At 45.2% G+C, this 17562-nt stretch overlaps 1 protein-coding gene across 7 annotated transcripts in view; it reads left to right on the forward strand.

Annotated features, from left to right (window-relative positions):
• The window catches only part of PCNT (pericentrin), a 145949-nt gene that overhangs the window by 29174 nt on the left and 99213 nt on the right, over positions 1-17562 (forward strand). For all 7 annotated transcript variants that reach the window (XM_049875076.1, XM_049875074.1, XM_049875081.1 and 4 more), the window contains 5 exons: positions 24-241; positions 2011-2456; positions 4060-4624; positions 7013-7192; positions 14561-14707. In XM_049875076.1, coding sequence (XP_049731033.1) covers positions 24-241; positions 2011-2456; positions 4060-4624; positions 7013-7192; positions 14561-14707 — 1556 coding nt within the window. The remainder of the gene's footprint in view (positions 1-23; positions 242-2010; positions 2457-4059; positions 4625-7012; positions 7193-14560; positions 14708-17562) is intronic.

Genomic DNA, 17562 nt, shown 5'->3' on the forward strand with positions numbered 1-17562 from the left:
CTGGCCCCTCCGCCTCCCTGCAGAGCTCACACAGATGCGTCTCCAGCATGCGCAGGATGTGGCCTCAGAGGTGGAAACAGAGGTGGCGGCGAGAGTCCTGGGCTTGGAAAACGAGTACAAAGTTAAGCTCTCACTTCTTCAGACTGAACTAAAGGAAGAAATGGAACTTTTAAAAATAGAAAATAGAAATTTACATGAGAAGTTGCAGCATGAAATCCATCTGAGAGAGGATGCAGAGAAAGTAAGTGTGACTTGCCCTAGATAGACGCTGTCTGCCAGGCAGGGCCGGGTGAGCCCCACTTTCATCCCCGTAGAGGTCTTACGACCCTCGGCGAATTTACTGACTGTAAGAAGAGCAGAGCCTGTGCTGGGCCATGCACCAGGGCCCACCTGCAACAAGGCACATGTGAGGTATCAAGTCTTTTCCATGTCTGCTCTGACTACCCTGCACGTCCCCAATTGTAGTTGCATACCTGAGACCAAGTGTCACCGTCTTAGTAGAGTGTGTGGTGTGCCATGTCCTGGACATTGTGAATGATCCATTGTGGAGACTCTGGATTCTGTAATGTTTCTCCAAGGAGTATTGATACTTTGTTTCAGTAGGCAGTTAAGTTGGCTGAATTTAGACTCCACACCCCATCTCCCTGTAATGTCTTTTCACCTTAGCCGACTTGCTTTTGGAGTCTGCCCACGCATGTGTGGATCTGGGGTGAGTCTGAGATTTGGGCAAGGTTTATTCACAGAATTTACAGCTCTCTGTCCCCGTGGTTCTGTTCTTACTGGGCTCTCCTCACTTTCTGGCTCCTCTGGTTCAAACAGGTAGGACTGTGGGAGTTCTGTCTGGATGGCCTGGATAGCCTTGCTCTCGGGCTGAAAGACTTTACAGGGGCTCATCATCCAGTGACATTGCTCTGAGTGTCACACTGTCTAGGATCTGCTTCTTCTGGATGTTCTCCAGAGCCTTCAGGGAGTTTCTTGTCTTTTATCCGAGTTTATAGTTGTTCCCTTTGGGAAGGATGGTGTGATTAGAGCTACTCAGCTGTTACTAGAAGCAGAACCCTAGACTTTATCTTCAATGACTTGGTCTTTAATTAAGAGGGATTGAGGTAATTCTAATGTACTTTTTTGGTTTATTTTGTTTGTTATTGATGATGTTCAGTGGTTTATTGACCTATTTTCTTTTTTGGAAAATCAGGATATTTGCCTATCTTTGGCTTTATTGCTCATCTCCCATTTTACACGATACCCTCAAAATTACTTAGTGTGTCACCTTCTTGCTCAAGTTCTCTTTAAATGCTGGAATATAAATGGTGCAGGCCAGGAGACTTAAAGTCATTACACTCTTCGCTGCCCTCGTCTTGCTGATGCTGGTTCTCTTTCTGGTGTTGTTAGCATTCCCTGGACAGAAAACAAGACCACTGTCATGTCTGGTTTTCCCTGTTGCTGGTCTAGTTCATAACAACGAAGGCCCCCAGACCCTTTGTTTATTGGCTCAGCTCATTGCATGTGTTTTCAATTGTCCAGTTAGCTTTTCCCAGTGGATTCCAGGACTGCCATCTTCAGAGTTGGAGAATAGTTGGTTCCAGGTACCAGGATGTGGGTAGCATTTTGCTTAGTGCAAATAGTTTTCAATTTTTTCTTCCTCTAAGAAATCCTGGTGGTGCAATGGTTAAGTGCTCGACTACTAAGCAAAAAGTTGGTGGTTTGAACCCACCAGTGGCTCTGCTGGAGAAAAGACTTGGCAGTCTGCTCCTGTAAAGATTACAGCCTAAGAAACCATATGGGGCAGTTCTACTCTGTCATTAGGGTCACTATGAATTGGAATTGACTTGAGAGCACACAACATCAGGTTTCTTCTCTTCCTGTCAACAAAAGAAACGTTCGTGGTGCAGCATCCAGCGTGATGTCTGTATGCTGTTGGAGTCTCCCTTTCCTCATCGGTGGACTTAAGTCATTGCTGTGAATAACTTTTCTTTTTAATCTTCATAAATACAATTATGTTGTTTGCAGGCAAAATGTAATTTAGTTGAAGACCACCAGGAAGAAGTAAGGAAAACTAAAGAGAAGGTTCAGCTAATGAGACAAGAATTGAAGGAAAAAGAAGAAGAGTGGAAAGTTACGAGAGAGGACCTAAAGAGAAAAGCTGAAGAGAAATTAACACTCATGCTCCTTGAACTGAGAGAAAAAACTGAGTCTGAGAAACAGGCGATAATAGATAAGTTTGAGCTTCGAGAAACTGAAATGAGGCAGCTTCAGGGTGAGCAGGCCACCCAGATCCTAGAGCTGGCGAGGTCTCTGGCGGAACAGCAGAGCCGCCTGCAGCAGCTGGAACTTGGCGTGGCCGGGGATGAGCCTCCGAGGTGCAGCCAGTGTGGCCCCGCGGCTGAGGCCTGGGAACGTACCACACTGCGCCTGAAGGAGGACTGTGCCCTTCAGTTGATGCTGGCCCAGAACAGGTAGGTGGTGGCTCAGAGCCATGTGCTTGGTGGGAACAGGTGGTGGGTTCCCATGTGCGTCTCCAGAAGCCCAGCAGAAGGGGTGAGGTAGCCCTTGGGGAAGTCATGGGCTGTGATGGGCTGGGAGGAGGGGAGATGGGTATGGTGCATGGACTTCTGGCCGCCTGGTCTTCCTCCTAAGATCCTAACAGGATGAGCTCAGCTGCCAGGAGCTGAGAGAGGCTATAGTGTTCCAGTGCTTTTGGGAGTCCTTTTCCTTTAAGGTGTCGAGTGCGGACCTCTTTACAGCTTTGTGTTCCTTCTTGTGTTTTAAGATTTCAGTAGAAGAGCTTCAAACCTCATTGCTGAGGTATCAGAAGGACGTGCAGTTTATCAACACGAATGTTTTTGTTTTTAAAACTTTAACGTATTTTTTAAAGTAAACTTTTTTTTTTTTGCAATATATACTTTCTTCCCTGAATGTAGACGTACTTCCCTGGAGTTGTAAGTAGACTAGAACGTGATTTGTTTTTTCACCTCTTTTGTTGCTAACCATTTACTGCAAACCTCAGACCTGTGCTGTGGTAGCCTGAGGTGTCCTTGGATCTTGGAGCCATTGAACCTACTGGTCATCATCTTCTCATATTTGTCCTGACCCTGGCCTCTCTCCCGTCATTACCAATGATGCTTTTGAGCTTCTTCTCTGGGGTCAGAGGACTTGAGTTCCAATTCGGACCACATCTTAGCTGAATGAACACAAGCGAGTTGCTTGCTCTCACTAAACCTTAGCTTTCTCACTTGTGGACAAGGTACGAGAATCTCAAAGGGTTGGAGTCCATGTAAAATGCTTTTATGGTATCTGGTAGAGAGTTAGAACATTAAAAAAAAACTGATGTGCTTTTTGTGTGAATGTTAAAAAGAAAGGAAAGAATCTATAACGTGTGCCAAGTAGAGAACGTGGCTACAGTTCCAATGTTTCCACCAATTCCAGGCTATTTTCCCACCACTGATGGTATTTCAGGTGCTTTAATTGAAAGTCTGTCTTCCCTCTTTTTGCCACCCGGTGCCTTGAGCAGCTCCCTTTAATTCGTGAGTTTCAAGTTACAACAGAGACCTTTTTTCTCAAATCTTTTCAATAATCCTGTGGTCCTTTGGGCTCCCATAAGTCAAGTTGCCTTGCCTTTCTTGGTTAAGTACCGAGATTGCTTTGTTTCCTTTCGGTGTAGTGGCTGGGCCAGCTGGTTGTGCAGCCCATGGTGGGAAACCATCCCTTCTGCGTTGCCGTCTTTCCTGTACTTGATGTGTCAGTGGATTTCACTGTAGATGCCATTTCCTTCCAGTGGCAGCCCTTCAGTCTGTGACCTCGGGACGCCTGTGGCTTTGGCCTTTGGCCTCTGAGCTCTCCGGCTTCATGTGGCCCTTCATCCTCCCATATATTTCTGGCGATGAGATCTCGAATGATTTTGTGGCCGAGGGAGAAACAGTAAAATTAAAATAAAGGAAGAATGATTTTAGAAGTAGAAGTAATATCTCCTGTAAGAAGTGTGGTTGTGTGTTTCAGAGTGAGGTTTGGTGCTTTTATGAGGGCACACTTGCTGTCTGTTCACGTTGAGTGTCATCTCAGGTTTTTGGAAGAACGTAAGCAGATGATGGAGAAGTTTGCTGTGGAGCACGACACCACCCTGCAGGTGCTCCAGGAGAAGCACATGGGTGAGCTCCAGCTCCTCCAAGACAGTCACCGGCAGCGCATTGTGTCCCTGACAGCCGAGCTGCAGGCTGAGCACCAGGCCGAGATGGGCGCGCTGAAGGCCGCGCTGGAGAGTGAGCAGCGGGCACTTTTGGAGACCCGTGTGGCCGAGCTGCAGACCAGACAGACTGCAGAACTCAGTGCCCTGGAGGTGAAGCATCTGTCAAACCTGGACTCCTTGGAATCCTGCTACCTGTCTGCGATCCAGATCCTACGGGATGAGCACAGGCAGGCTCTGAAACAGCTGAGCACGGACCTTGAGGAGCAGCTTCGGAAAAAGGATTCTTTTCACCAGATAGTTCTGACCCAGGAGCTAGAGAAGCTTAAACTGAAGCACGATGAAGAGCTTCAGGGCGCAAAGGACAGTCTGAGGATTGAAATGAGCACAAAGCATGTTGAGAACCTCAAAGCCATGGCTGCTGAGCTTCAGCGAGCACATCAGGTGAGGCTCTGCACTGGGGGCTCCTTGCTGGGCCCTCTCTGCCCCCTAATGCTTGTTTCTGCTGGTCAGAGTCTGTGTGTGCACCGGTGTGTCTGCATGCGTGTGTCTGTCACATGTGCACATGAGTGCACGCATGTGATGAGCAGGAATCAGGTGAGCATGATGGATGTGAACCAGGAACTTGTGATGGGTGTGAAACAGGTGAGAGGGATAGGCCACTGAACGACAGCCACTGCGTGTTTGGGGCTCTGGAAAGTGCGTGGGCATATTCAGTTGTGGGCTAGCGGTAGAATGATTGAGTGCTGGTGATACGACTTTAGAAACTGCGTTTCTGATGAGTTAAGACTTTGTCAGATATTAAGAAGTAGATGTCCAAATTAAAAATTAAAAAGCCTCAGGCCTGGATCAACAATAGCACCAGAAGGAAAGGGAATTTACTCCTCTTTTACGCATCTTCTGCACATTTCAAAAGTGTTTCCTGAGTGACGTGCCTGCTGGGTTTTTGTCCTCTGCTGGTGCTACGTAGTGAGGTGAGTCAGCGTCACGTGTCACTTTGTGTTCACCTCTGATCTGTCCTGTTCAAGAATTCAAGAAAAAGGCATCCTTGCCTTAGTAGGTGGGATGTCTTCATCTTACACTTCAACTTGGCATGTTTATTTATGTAACGGTCTAATCTGTGTAGCCTGAGGTGGTAATCTTGGGGGAACTTCCTAGAAATCAGATGTTCAGGCTCCTCCCCCCATCACACACCTGGAGCAGAGGAGATGGTCACCTGTTACGAAGCTTTGGGTCGTGTCTGTCCTTCACCAAGGCCATCAAGACAAGTGCTGGTGGGAGGGTTGCAGTGTCCCATCTCTCCTTGTGTTGCTCCTCTTGGACTAAATGTAGAGAACTCTCTGCTGATGCTGAGAGGGTGCGCCAGCCAGCCCCGCCTCCTGGAGCTGCAGGTCTTACATGCGTGTTTCCTGGTGATTGACTTCATTTCCTTTCATTCCGGGTTGGAGGGCAGGCAAACAAAATGCTGTAGAGAATAAAATTTGTTCTCAACCTGCAGCTACAAATTAGATTCGCTGTTTTTATTTGGTTTAAAGGAAATGAACTGGAAGAATATTCTGAAAGTAGAAATGTGGCATGTGCACACATTGAAAACTATGTATTTTAAGTCACGTTGTTGTTGTGTGCCATTGAGTCGATTCGGACTCACAGTGACCCTGTAGAGTAGAACTGCCACGTAGGGTTTCCTAAGCTGTAATCCTTACAGGAGCAGATCGCCAGGTAGAGTAGAACTGCCACATAGGGTTTCCTAAGCTGTAATCCTTACAGGAGCAGATCGCCAGGTCTTTTCTCCCATGCTGCTGCTAGTAGGTTCAAACCGCCGACTGTCTGGTTAGCAGCTCAGCGCTTCACCATTGCACAACCAGAACTCCATTTTAATCCATGGCTTAATTATGGTAGTGGCAGAACTTAATACTAGGAAGTGTATGGAATGTTTATCACCTTACAGACGTGGTGAGGAGTGTGTTTTGGTGAACTGCGTGGCAGATGTGTGGGGTGAGTGGCGTTGGAAGTGGCAGATGTGTGAGGAGTGTGTGAAGTGAGCCTCAGTGTGAGTGGTAGATGTGTGAGGAGTGTGTGAAGTGAGTGGTGGATGTGTGAGGAGTGTGTGGGGTGAGCCTCTGAGTGGTGGATGTGTGAGGAGTGTGTGGGGTGAGCCTCTGAGTGGTGGATGTGTGAGGAGTGTGTGAAGTGAGCCTCAGTGTGAGTGGTGGATATGCGAGGAGTGTGTGAAGTGAGTGGCGGATGTGCGAGGAGTGTGTGAAGTGAGTGGCGGATGTGCGAGGAGTGTGTGAAGTGAGTGGCGGATGTGCGAGGAGTGTGTGAAGTGAGTGGCGGATGTGCGAGGAGTGTGTGGGGTGAGCCTCAGTGTGAGTGGCAGATGTGTGAGGAGTGTGTGGGGTGAGCCTCAGTGTGAGTGGTGGATGTGTGAGGAGTGTGTGAGGTGAACTGTGCTGTAAGTGGTGGATGTGTGAGGAGTGTGAGGTGAACTGCAGTGTGAGTGGCGGATGTGTGAGGAGTGTGGGGTGAGCCACGGTGCGAGTGGCGGATGTGTGAGGACTGTGTAAGGTGAGCCACGGTGTGAGTGGCAGATGTGTCAGGAGTGTGTAAAGTGAGCCATGGTGTGAGTGGCAGACGTGTCATGTGTGTGAGGTGAGCCATGGCATGAGCCGCGGATGTGTGAAGAGTGTGTGGGGTGTGCCACGTCGTGAGTGATGGATGTGTGAGAAGTGTGTGGGGCATGTCACTGGCGAGTGGCAGATGTGTGAGGAGTGTGGGGCGAACTGCAGTGTGAGTGGCGGATGTAGGTACCCGGTGGATACTGTCTTGCAGGAGGAGCTGGCTGCAGCTCTGCATGCTCAGCGGCGCCTGCTGGAGAAAGAGAAGAGCTCGGCCCTGGACAGGGTGGGCGCTGAGGTCGTGCTCGTGGAGCAGCAGCACCAGACCACCCTGCGGGAGCCTAGAAACATGCACGTGGCTGAGGTGCAGCTGCCGCAGGAGGAGGCTGTGCAGGTGAGTGGTTTGGTTCTATCCTGACGCTCAGTGAGGCCCTTGGACCTTAGTGGCCTTGGGTGGAGCCTGGGGGCACGTGGCCTCACAGGTACTTCTGCCTCTGGCTCTTCCCCAGGTGGCTCCTGGGGCTTCTTCCCGCTGTGCTTCTGGTGGCCCAGGGTGTGTGGACTCGCTGGCTTGCTGGTTGAAGAGCGTGGCACAGTTCAGGGGCAGAGCTCTCTGAGTCTCCTCTCTCCCAGTCTGTTTGTGCCGACTACCAAGTCCTGCGAGGACTGACTGCCAGTTTGCGCTCTCCCCAGGCCCCCAGCCTCGCATGGCTCCCCCTACTCCTGCTCTGGCCCTGCCCCGCGCCCCCGGCTTGTCCCTCGTTCCTGCAGGTGACCTGGGGCTCTGCCTGACGTGCTTGGCTGCTCTGTTTGGGCTTTCTGTTTTAGGGACAGAAGTGGAGGAGGAGCACCCTGCCTTTGTCAGGACAGCTGTGTGGGAGGCACAGGAGTAGGTGGGCCTCTGCTGGGGAGCGGGCTTGGGCTGGGCATTCAGCCTCGGCCCCTCACACTCGAGCCATGGAGCTCATGGCACAGCCGGTTGCAGTGACACACAGAAGCCTGTACCCACCCTCTGAGGAGGGGCATTCAGGGCACTGCGTGGGGGTCTTCAGATGCTCCACTGTGCATCACCTCCACCCTTGGGTCCCCTGCCCATGGCAAGCAGGTGAGATTCGAGAGAAGGAAAACCTTGGTAGGTTAGTGGCCCCACGCAGTGGCCACAGCCCTGCTCCCCGCACCGACCAGGCCTGTGTGTTCCTCACTCCCTCATCTCCTTTCCCAGGACTGCCACATGCTTGAGGCGCTCCAGCTGCTTTGCCCATTCTAGTTTCTGTTTGTGATAGAGATGGCTGTAAGTGTTTTGAGACTGAGGTTAGTTTCTTTGGCATCCCATTTCTGTTCTTGTATTTGGGCTGTCCTCTGAGTGCTTCAGGCGAGTACATGTTTCTCAGTGGTACAGCTTGTCCAGGGAGCACAAAGCTTCTGTTTCATGTCATCTCTTCGGTTTGCTGTTGAAGATGTGGACTCTGGAACCTCCTAACGGGACGTGTGTCCTGTAGCTGGGTTTCACAGGAAAAAGCCAGTTGGCTGGAAGGAGGTGGGATATGCTACTCCTGCCTCTGATTTAACTTTTTATTGTGGGAAATTTCAGTGTATACAGAAATAGTATTACTCAGTAACCCTATGTCCCCCCTACCCAGGCCCTGGGGTCCATACCAACTGGGTTCATCCAGGTCTTCTGTCTCCTAAGTTATTTTGAAGCAAATCCCAGATAGCTTGTGTCTTCACAAAATATTAAGAGAACTTTTAGATACTTCAGTGTGTACCTCTACAAGGTGAGGTCTCTTTTGCTCCCAGTGAAACAGTCATACTGTTATAACCTAAGAAATGAACAGTGATTCCTTAATTCCATCAAATATTCAGTCCAGTGCAAGTCACTTCCCAGCTGTGGTTGTTCAAATCAGGGTCCAGACCAGGCCTGTGTGTGCCTCATTTGTATGAGTTTTTATTGCCTCCTGTGATGGCCACGCCCTCTTCTCCAGAGCCTCAGGCTTGGCCAGGTCAGGTTCCCTGTCTTTGGTGAGAATGCCTCCTGGGTGGGGGCATGCTCTTCCCATAGAATTCCCTCAGACATGACTTGGAAAAAATACTATGTAAAAGCATGGACTGGGTGTTGCCCAAGATGTCAGGGTTATTGTCCCCAGAATAGCAGAGGACATGCCGTGCCTTCTCTGGGGCCATGACTTATCTGGGCCACAAATATCTGCACCTGTTTGAGAGGCAGTGCTGTTTGTCAAGAGAGTTATTAACATGGCGGTGAGGGGTCAGCTTACTTTCCAGCGTACCGCCCTCTGGAGTCTGGTTGTGAGAAAAGTTTTCTGAAAACAAGCGTGATTCCCTCCTGCTGGAAATGTGTGTTTCCTAAAGAGATCTCTTTCCCATGTTGTGGCACTTAGCAGAGTTGGCCAGAAGGCAGATGCAAACTGTGGTGTGAGCAGCGCTGATTACTCAGGACAGCTTCATCTTTTCTCGGTTAAAAAACAGATCCATTGACAGAATAATTTTTGAAAATATTAAGAGAACCTATAGTCAGCTCAGATAATAGTTTGAATATCTTTAAATCATTATCAGTTGAATTTATTTTCCTTCTTTCTCTGGTATTTTTTAATGCAATGCTACTTGTTTTCTGTCTTCTCTGGATGTATTTATTAACTTTTTTTGGTGATTAAAATACCTGAGTCATTTATCCTGTAACCCTGTGGATTCTTAGAAAAACCTGAAAATAACTTTTTGAAAACATCTTTTCTTACATGGCCTCACCATTTGGAACATGACAAATGAAGCAGAGTTTTTGTTGAGGCTGGGAATAGGAGTGCTCATCAGGAAAGGAGACCACTCAGGAGGGAGTGGCAGGCCGCCTGGCAGAGCCTTTGAGTGGCAGAACCAGGTGGAGGGGTGACTCTGGCCTCTGTCAGGTGGTTACCAGTCTGTCTGCCCAGTGTCCAAGTGCCACGATGGTCATTTTGTCCTTGGCATCTACCTGAGGACCTTTCCAAGGCCCAGATCCAGCAGATGGACAGTGGGCAAGACAGCCTTGCAAGCGCCTGCACCCTCTGAGGGTGGAAAGTTGAAGCCATCTGCCCTGGCTGCAACTGCACACGTAATGGCACTTTACGTCTGTGTCTTTCCAAAAGTGGTGGTTGTGGGGTCACATGAGATAATTAAAGAGCCCTGGTAGTGTGGTGCGCTGGGATCCTTCCTTACAAAGGGGTGGAGTTAGATCTATTTCAGGAGAGAAGGTCTGTAAAAGTGATCTGTATTGATTGAGAAATGGCCTGTAGAACCTGAAAGTGTAATTTTAGTGTTGTGCCATTTGAGCCCCCTGTCAAGATCAAGGTGAGAATTCAGAACCCACATGGTGCTTTCAGTAGAGCAAGTTTCATATGAATAGACTTGAAATGCTTATAACCTTCTCCGTGTGTTTTATTACATTGAAATTATATAGAATAAAAATGATCTCCAGTATCAGAAAATTTCCATGTATTGAGTGAAACTGTTGCCACAGGTTAGAGAATAAGGTCAGAGCTCTGCCTTGACTTTCTTCCTCCACATTAAAGCAGGGCCCCCAGCACCTGAGAAGGCTAAGGTGCAGCACACGGCTCCGCTGGCCAAGCTGGGAGAAGACAGGCTGAGGCAGCGGCTCCGGAGTCAGGAGGAAACTGAGCTGCCGAAGTGCCTGTTGGGGGTGTTACTGGAGCAGCAGATTACACAGCTAAAGGCGTTGAAATTAAGAATGATCTATTTTATTGCCATCTTTTGTCACTGGCAAAGTAGAGAAGAAAGTTTTGTATCCAATTGATATGGATACACAGAATTAAAACATGAAAGAAATATTGTCATTGTCTTAGGAATGGAGATATATTTAGACAAATTTTTTCATGCATTCTTTTGTTTAAATTTGTTGGTCAGCACACCCCTTCTGCTAAGAAATTGTAATCAAATATATTAGCTCTGAGAAAAGTTTGAGCCTTTTACTCATTGTCGTGCTTTGTCCTGGGACTTAGCAGCAGCCACATCGAGGCTTTTCTGGCTTTCATGAGACTGTTTGCCTGAAAGTGATGACTGTGCTTGATGGGTGAGCACTCACAATGTTTACTTTCCATGAAGGTTTTTACTGTGTGTTTGTTTCTTAGCAACAGCTTTATTGAAATATAATTCATCTACCATAAAATTCACTCTTTTAAATTGTACAAGTCAGTGGTTTTTAGTATATCCGTGGTTTGTGCAACATCACCAGTATCTAATTCCAGAACATTTTTTTCACCCCTGAAAGAAACCCTGTACCTGTTAGCTGTTGCTCCTCATTTCGCCCCCTTTCTCTAGCCCCTGGCGACAACTAATCTACTTTCTGTCTGTGTGGATTTGCCTAGTCTAGACATTTTATATAAATGGAGTGAGAAAATATGTGGCCTTTTGTGCCTGATTTCTTTCATTTAGCATAATGTTTTCAAGGTTCATCCATGGTATAGAGTAAATCAGTACTTGCTATTTGTTTTCTGTGTGTCTCGAGTCTTTGTTCATCTGTTCATTTTAATTCCTCTGTTGTTTATTTTACCATATATATTTTTTATTTTTTTAGTGCTTGTCCTAGAGATTATAATTAACATCTTTTAATAAACTAGTTTAAATTAATATATCAACTAAATTTCAGTGCTTTATAAACACTATTTTTCTGTATACCTCCATTCCCTCCTTCCTCTTTTGTGCTAATATTGTCATACAAAGTACATCTTTATACATTTAATGCTCATTACTTTATGCAGTTGTCTTTTAAATCCCATAGGAGAAAAAAGAATTACAAACAAAAACCACATTTTTACTGTCTTTTATATTTACCTACGTAGTTATGTTTATCAGTGTTCTTTATTTTGTCGTGTGGATTCAAGTTAACTGTCTAGTGTCCTGTCATTTCAGCCTGAAGGGACTCCCTTTCATATTTCTTGTAGGCTAGGTCTGCTAGTGACGGATTCTCTCGGAATTATTTGGAAGTGTCTTTATTTCTCTTTTCATGTTTGAAAGTTAGCTTTGCTGGATATGGAATTCTTGATTGACAGTCCTTTTCTTTGAGCACTTTGAATGTCATTCCACTGCTGTTAATTTTATTGAGGAACTGTTGTACAACTTTAATTGCATCTCTCTTGCTGCTTTCAAGATTCTCTCTTTGTCTTCCCACAGTTTGGTTATGTGTCTAGGAGTGAATCTCTTTGAGTTTATCCCACTAGTAGTTTCTTGAGCTTCTTGTATATGTAGATTAATTTGTTTTCATGAAATTTGGGAATTTTTCAGCCTTTATAGTTGCAATTTTTTTTCTGCCATTTTCTCTCCTTTTTTCCTTCTGGGATTCCCATTATGTACATGTTCGTGCACTTGATGGTGTCCCAAAGGGATCTAAGACTGTTCATGTTTCTTCACTCTGTTTTCTTCCTCTTCCTCAAACTTGGTAATCTCAATTTATCTCTCCTCAATTTGTTGATTTTTTTCTTCTGCCTGCTCAGATCTGCAGTTGAGCACCTCAAGTGAATTTTTCATTTCAGTAATTATGCTTCTCAGCTCTAGAATTTCTATTTGGTTCCATTTTATAACTTGTATCTCTTTACTGATAATATGTATTCGTTGAGACATCGTTCTTCTGTTTTCCTTTAGCTCTTTGTCCATGATTTCCTTTAGCTTCTTATCCAGCACTGGGTTACTGGGTTTCTTATCCATATTTAAGGCAGTTGATTTAAAGTCTTTGTCTAGTAAGTCCAATGTCTGTGCTTCCTTAGGGACAGTTTCTGTTATTTCTTCCTGAAAATAGACCATACTTTCTTTCTTCTTTGCATGCTTCATAATTTTTTGTTGAAAACTAGACATCTTATTATTGTAATGTGGTAAATCTGGATATCAGGTTTGCCTCCCTCTCCTAGGTTTGTTATTGTTGCCTGCGATAGTTGTTGTTTGTTTAGTAACTGTCTTAGTCATCTAGTGCTGCTATAACAGAAGTACCACAAGTGGATGGCTTTAACAAAGAGGAATTAATTTTCTCACAGTCTAGTAGGCTAGAAGTCCAAATTCAGGGCGTCAGCTCCAGGGGAAGGCTTTCTGTCTCTGTCAGCTCTGGAGAAATGTCCTTGTCATCAATCTTCCCCTGGACTAGAAGCTTCTCTGCATAGGAACCCTGGGTCCAAAGGATGTGCTCTGCTCCCAGCACTGCTTTCTTGGTGGTATGAGGTCCCCAACTCCCTGCTTGCTTCCCTTTCCTTTTATCTCTTGTAAGATAAAAGGTGGTGCAGGCCACACCCCAGGGAAACTCCCTTTACATTGGACCAGGGATGTGACTTTAGTAACGGTATTACAATCTCACTCTAATCCTCTGTAACGTAAAATTACAATCACAAAATGGAGGACAACCACACAATACTGTGAATCATGGCCCAGCCAAATTGATACACACATTTTTTGGCAGACATAATTCAGTCCATGACAGTGACTTTGCTGAGTTAATTCTGTACGGTCTGTATTCTTTGTCGTATGTGGCCACCGAAGTCTCTGCTTGACTAGCTTAATAGCTAACGATTAGACAGAGATTTTCTTAATGCTTTGAACCTGTAAATCTCCCAGTCTGTGCCAGTGGGCTCTATGAGCATGTTGGGGTATGCCTTCAGTGCTCTGGCAGGCAGTTTACAACTCTTAGTCTTCACTTACTGCTTGCACAGAGCCTTATGCAGCTGGAAGTGAGACCTTGGTGCCTTTCCAGGTCTCTCCTGTGTATATGCACAGCCTTGCATACATCTGTGACTTTCTAGATTCCCAAGAATATGTCAGGGTTTTTCAAAGCCCCCTATGGACATCTCATTCCATAGTGTTTCTTGTAAGTTTTTTGGTCGGCCTCTTGTTAGCCCCAACTGTTATCACTGCCTCAGGCAACTGCGATGTTAAACAATTGCCATTGATTGTTTTTGGCAAATATCCTAGGATAGGATTGTTCACACAGAAGGGGCTCTGAGTCAATTCAGATAAAGAAGAACTATGAGGATAGAGCTTTTTAGTGAGCTGCCAGACAGGTCAGTTAGTGATCATTCCCTGGGAATAGGGCTTTTGGAAGCTCCAAATCCATTTTGCTCCGTCCAGTGGCTGTTAGATTGATGGTTTTCCCAGCTACCATAGTTGCAAGGCTGTTGATTTTCAGGGTTATCGTTGAGATGGGGAGAAGGGAGATAGAATTAGGGCAAGTTAAAATGACCCACAGCTTGTTACTGTTACGGAAATTCAGCCTTTTTCCTTTTTTCCAATAAACACTCCTTGGATTGCTGCAAGGCTTCCTTAATTTCCAGAGCAAAAGATTAAAAAAAAAAATTATTTAAGAAGAAAGAGAGTTTATCTTCTAAAACTGAAGGAAACTAGGTTTCTGAATAATCTTGGATTTTCGTGCTTATGGTCTCATGATGGTGAATTTCTTGAAGTGACCATTTAAAGTTACCTGAATCACCATTTAGGAAAGGCAGGAAGCTGTTGTTTATCACACAAGGTTATCATCAGTACCGAATTCCGTCTTCCTTAGTATGTTGTTGACACTTGAGCTTGTAGTATATTTGTAATGAACTGACTTGAATGCCTGATTGCTGTGGCTGATGGTCTTGGTTTGTTCAATTGCCACTCTTGGTGCAGTGCAGCAGCTCAGTATATATTGCCTGATGAACTGAGTTCTAAGAAACAGCAGAGAAATGGAATAAGCATAATTTTCTAGCTTATGGTATATTTGTCATTAATGTACTTTGTACAGAATGAACTTGAAAGTGGAAAGAAGGCTGCGTTGCAAGAAAAGGAGGAGGTACATAAACGTAAGCCTGAGCAAGCACAGCCTCCTGACCAGAAGGAGGAAGCGTCCCTGTCTCTGCGGCTCCAGGAGAAGGAGCACCACATTCAGCAGGTATGTGCAAATGTGCTTTTTCTTCATTGCTTTTGAAGATGCAGATGTGTCTTATACCATCTTTAGAAGAGGTCCCACTATATATCTTTCAGAGTTGTCAGTATTACCGGCCTTTGCCAAAGGTGTAGCAGTTGTACTGCCTTCTTTCTCTGACTCGATCATCTTCCGGGGTCAGTGGAGTCAAACTTATAAATAAAGTCATCAGAGTTTTAGTTTGCTTGTGAGTGAGAATCAGGCCCTTTGCTGATCAGCAGGTATAGGATTTTCTCCTTTAACAGCCTCCCATCCCCACCGTACAGATGCCTCAGGATGCTGAGGCCCTAGAGAGGGTCCGTGAATTGGCCAAAAGTCCACGGCTGCCGAGTGTCAGAGCCAGGTGTGTCTGGGTTTAAACATTGCACTGGGTGTGTCCAACCTATTTCGATAGGCTATAAAAATTATAATTCCAATGGTCAGGGAAGTGTGTGTCTGCGGTGGTCAGTGATCAGCATCAGGTCAAAAGGCATACTTCCTGCTGCAGAAGCCTCTCCTGCCCTGGAAGCCAGGCTGGGCACCAATCAAGGCCACTTTCAGGTGGGAGAATGGAGGGGAGCTATGGAGCGAGTGGAAAGGGGTGCCAGGGCTGAGAGAGTTAGAGACCGTGCTACCCTAACCTGGTGGGGATTTCACAAGGGAGAGTGGGTCTCTCCTGGTGTTTCTCAAATTTTTTCTTCAAAGTACCAGGCATTTCTGCTATGAGACAGTATACAAACTCCTGACAAACCTCTTATTCTGTAAAATCACACACTTAAAATAATGTGGGTCATGGGCAAAATAAGGTTAAATGTGTACTGTTCAAAACCTATGCAGCTTTATAACTCAGATATCAACAATAACAGCAACAATCCCAATAGAGGTATTAGCACAGTTAAAAAGAAACATTAAATTCTAAAATAAATATAGGTATTTACCTTTAAAGGGGAGGGGGATGACAGCTTGATAGAAGGAGGTGTAAGAATGGGTGACCCTTAAGGGGAAAGGAGCAAACCGCACAAAAATGGGGCAAGGCCCACGGTTGACACTTGGAGATTGAGCCTTGTGAAAACGGTGCCCACCCCAGAGGACCTACTTGGGGAGTGGGTCTTGGACCTGAAGCTCTTCCTACTTCCACTGAGTTCAGAAAGCTGAGCCTTCCCTGGCTTTTATCTAATTGCCCAGAGCACAAATGTGCAGGAGTGAACTCTTTCTTCCCTAGGAGCCCCATGGGAAGCCCTGACATCATTCTCATTTGCCAGAACCTGCTATGTGCCCTGTGGCCAGGTGGGGTCCCTAACCACAGAGAAGAATGAGCACTTGTTTAGGCAAACCAGGCTCTTCAAATAAACTCTTTCTTAGTTTGAAATAATCATACAAGCCCCATTACAATGTACACGTTCAATTAAAATAATATGAAATAAGTCACATGGCCCACCATCCTCATTGAGTATGGTGAAAGACCCCTGAGCGTCACTTTTTGATCTCATATTCCTCCTTAACCCTGACAGAGTTTAAGTTTTTAACGCACATGGAAGAGTTTGAGGTTAGGGAGTTGATTAAATTTTTTCCCATGTGGATTAACCAAGACCCCTGTATTGAGTCCATCCTCTGCAGCTCTCAGTGCTCACTTGGTCCATGGGTCATGGGTCAGGCTTTCATATATGCCGGAGTGCTGTCTGGCCCCTCTCTTACGGTCCTTTGTTCGGTTTGTCTGTCCCTGTTCAAATGCCATGCAGTCTAAATGGCCGTAAGTCTTGATGTTTTGTGCTGAAGTTGCCCATCCTTGTTTTTCATAAGTGTTTTTGCAATTGCTGGCCCTTTGCTCTTTTATGTAAGTGTTAGGAAAAAGTGTTAGGAACACCTTGTTATATTCCTCAAAAATCCCTGCTGATATTTTCGATGAAATTGCGTCGGATCTATAGATTCCTTTGGGGGGAACTAACATCTTTACAATATTGAGGCATTCTAGCTAAGATTTTGAAATCTCTCTTTTTTTTTTAAGTCTTTGTTAATTTCTGTTAAAGTTTTATGATTTTCTTTACAGCAATTGTACATACCTTTTTTTAGATTTTTATTTAGGTACTTGACATTTTTACTTTCTATGGAATTGTACTTTCAAGCTTACTGTTATTGGAATATAGAAGTGCAGCTGGCTTTTGTGTGTTGGCCTTAATGGGAATGCTTTCAAAACTTTACTGTTAAGAAATACTGAGAAAATTATAGTTTTTTGTTTTTTTTTTCAGGTTAAGGAAGCTTCCTTCTGTGACTTATTTGTGAGGGATTATTACCATGAATAAATAGAAAATTTTATTTGCTTTTTCTTCGTTTACTGAGATTAATATTGTTTTTCTCATTTAATCTGTTGATGTGGTGAATCACATTGATTTTTCTAATATTAAAGCAACCTTATGTCTTTGTGATAAAACCAGTTTGGACATGCTTTTCATGTATTGCTAGATTTGATTTGGTATTATTTTATTTAAAACGTTGCATCTGTATTTTTCAGTGTGAATGACCTGTAATTTCCTTTTTAACGGTCCAGACTCATAAAAGAAACGAGTATCCTCATCCTCATTTTGTTTGCATTCTATGGAAGAATTTGTGTAATGTCTATTCCTTGAATGTTTAGCAGAAACATTCAAGGTGAAAGCTGTCTGGGCTTTAAGTTTTCTTTGTGGGAAGATTTTAAAGTACAAATTGAGTTTTTTAAATGTTAATAGGACTATTTATGTTTTCTATTTTTTCACTCAGTTTTGCTGTTTATTTTGCTTTTTTTCTTGATCAGTTTTGCTAGAGGTTTCACCTTCCCACCCCTCCCCCCACTGCAATTACCAAGTTTT

The sequence above is a fragment of the Elephas maximus genome, chromosome 2 (genome assembly GCF_024166365.1).
Source record: "Elephas maximus indicus isolate mEleMax1 chromosome 2, mEleMax1 primary haplotype, whole genome shotgun sequence".
Classification (NCBI taxonomy): Eukaryota; Metazoa; Chordata; class Mammalia; order Proboscidea; family Elephantidae; genus Elephas; species Elephas maximus.